Source organism: Austrofundulus limnaeus, unplaced genomic scaffold, assembly GCF_001266775.1.
Source record: "Austrofundulus limnaeus strain Quisiro unplaced genomic scaffold, Austrofundulus_limnaeus-1.0 Scaffold119, whole genome shotgun sequence".
Lineage (NCBI taxonomy): Eukaryota > Metazoa > Chordata > Actinopteri > Cyprinodontiformes > Rivulidae > Austrofundulus > Austrofundulus limnaeus.
Window position 1 is genome coordinate 1,299,893 of NW_013952521.1, and position 1,707 is coordinate 1,301,599.

Below are 1,707 nucleotides of genomic sequence, written 5' to 3' on the forward strand. Positions count from 1 at the left end.
ATATAAGAACAGTGAGCTAAAGTGCAGTGGTTCCCAAACTTTTGAAACACAAAATAACAGTAGCAGAGACCTGTGCCCCCAACTATTTTTGGATGATAAACATTTGTATCAGGTCAACAAAACACGGGCATAGTAACAATATTTTTATACTACATTTATCCATTTTAAATACACTAACCTCACTCCTTTGTAACAACTAAGGCAAAAATGTCATTAATTTTGAAAATATTTTCGGGACCCCACCTTGATGTTTCAGGACCCCACTTTGGGTCCCGACCCCAACTTTGGGAAACACTGCACTAGATCACTAAATTTTAAAGCAGAAGACTTTAAAAATAGTGGGTTTGTGGAATTTAAGAACCCAGCATTATTTATTAATCTAATTACTCTTTTTTGAAGTTTAACTATTGGATCTATGTTGGTTTTATAAACATTACCCCAAACCTCTACACAACAGGACACATATGGCAGTACAAGTGAAAAATAAAGTGTAAGCAGACAACTTCTATTTAACAATACTTTGGTTTTAAAATTTACTCAACCAAATCATGTCAACTAGTTCCTTAAACCTAGGGAGTAAATTTAAGGCAGTTTACAGATTTTATTTGAAAGAAATTAACAGATTTACTCAACTTGGTTTTGTGGAGCCAGTTTGGTTCAACAAATTTAACTGTTTGTTAGAGTGTGTACAAAAGTACTTTTACTTTTACTTTCCCAATTTTTGTGAACTGTTTTATGACTTTTACTGAAGTACTTTTCTCATCAGTGACATTTATTTTTATCACAGTCATTTTCTTTTAAGGTAATTTTTTATTTTTTGAAGTACTTTATAGACCTCTGGTCACATTTTTATTGTTTAAATGTCCTGCAGAGGATTTCCAGGACCGGGAGACCCGGATCCCGTACCAGAACTGCAACCGGCCCCTGCAGCTGGAGTACAGTCACTTTTACTGTGGACGTAATTTTCAGGCAGAAATGGAGAACATCGACGCAGGAGACTGGTGCGTCCTGGAAAACATCATCAGGTAAAAACCTTCGAATCCTTCTGAAAATAACAGAGCAGGCAGTCCTTGGAGGAGTGCACGTCACCTGGCAGCTTTTATCTGAGGTTGAGGATGACTCTGAACCACATCAAACTGCAGCTCAGTATCTGTAAAACTGGCTGAGCAGGATTTAAGTTTACACTCATAATGCTGCATTCAAAGCCACAGAGTACAAGTCTGATCTGATCTGTTCGATCAGGAGAAAGACAAGCACGTTAGGATGGGTAGAAGTCAACTTCCTGTGCAAGTTTTTGTTCATTCGGTCATTTTAGAGATGAAGCTGTGAGGCTCCTCTTTTATTTGTGCTGAAATCAAAGCTGCGACGTTTCAGGAGGTTTATAGAACAGCTGCAGTGAATCTACAGGTGACCGTGTCATCTAGAAGCCACGACTCTGAGCAAGAGTCTGGGTTCACCATCACTGCACATGTCGGCAACAGAGAGAGACAAAAGGACTGACCGTGTGGAAATCATGAAAACAACTATTAACTAGAACTGCAAAGCAGTTATGACCGGGGTCCAAGCCCTTTTATGCATGTCAGCCTTTGTCATGTTGTTTGTAGCATATTGTTGATCTTTTAGCTTCTTGGACAAATTTGAAGAATTTGAGAAGTTTGAGTATCAGAATTGTTTGTTATATATCACATACTTTATGCTGTGAATACT

At 38.1% G+C, this 1,707-nt stretch overlaps 1 protein-coding gene across 1 annotated transcript in view; it reads left to right on the top strand.

The window, feature by feature from the left end:
* Positions 1-1,707, top strand: part of LOC106522015 (receptor activity-modifying protein 3) — a gene marked incomplete in the record, with an annotated part of 47,278 nt that overhangs the window by 34,355 nt on the left and 11,216 nt on the right. The window contains 1 exon segment of the mRNA XM_014014851.1: positions 872-1,025. Coding sequence (XP_013870305.1) covers positions 872-1,025 — 154 coding nt within the window.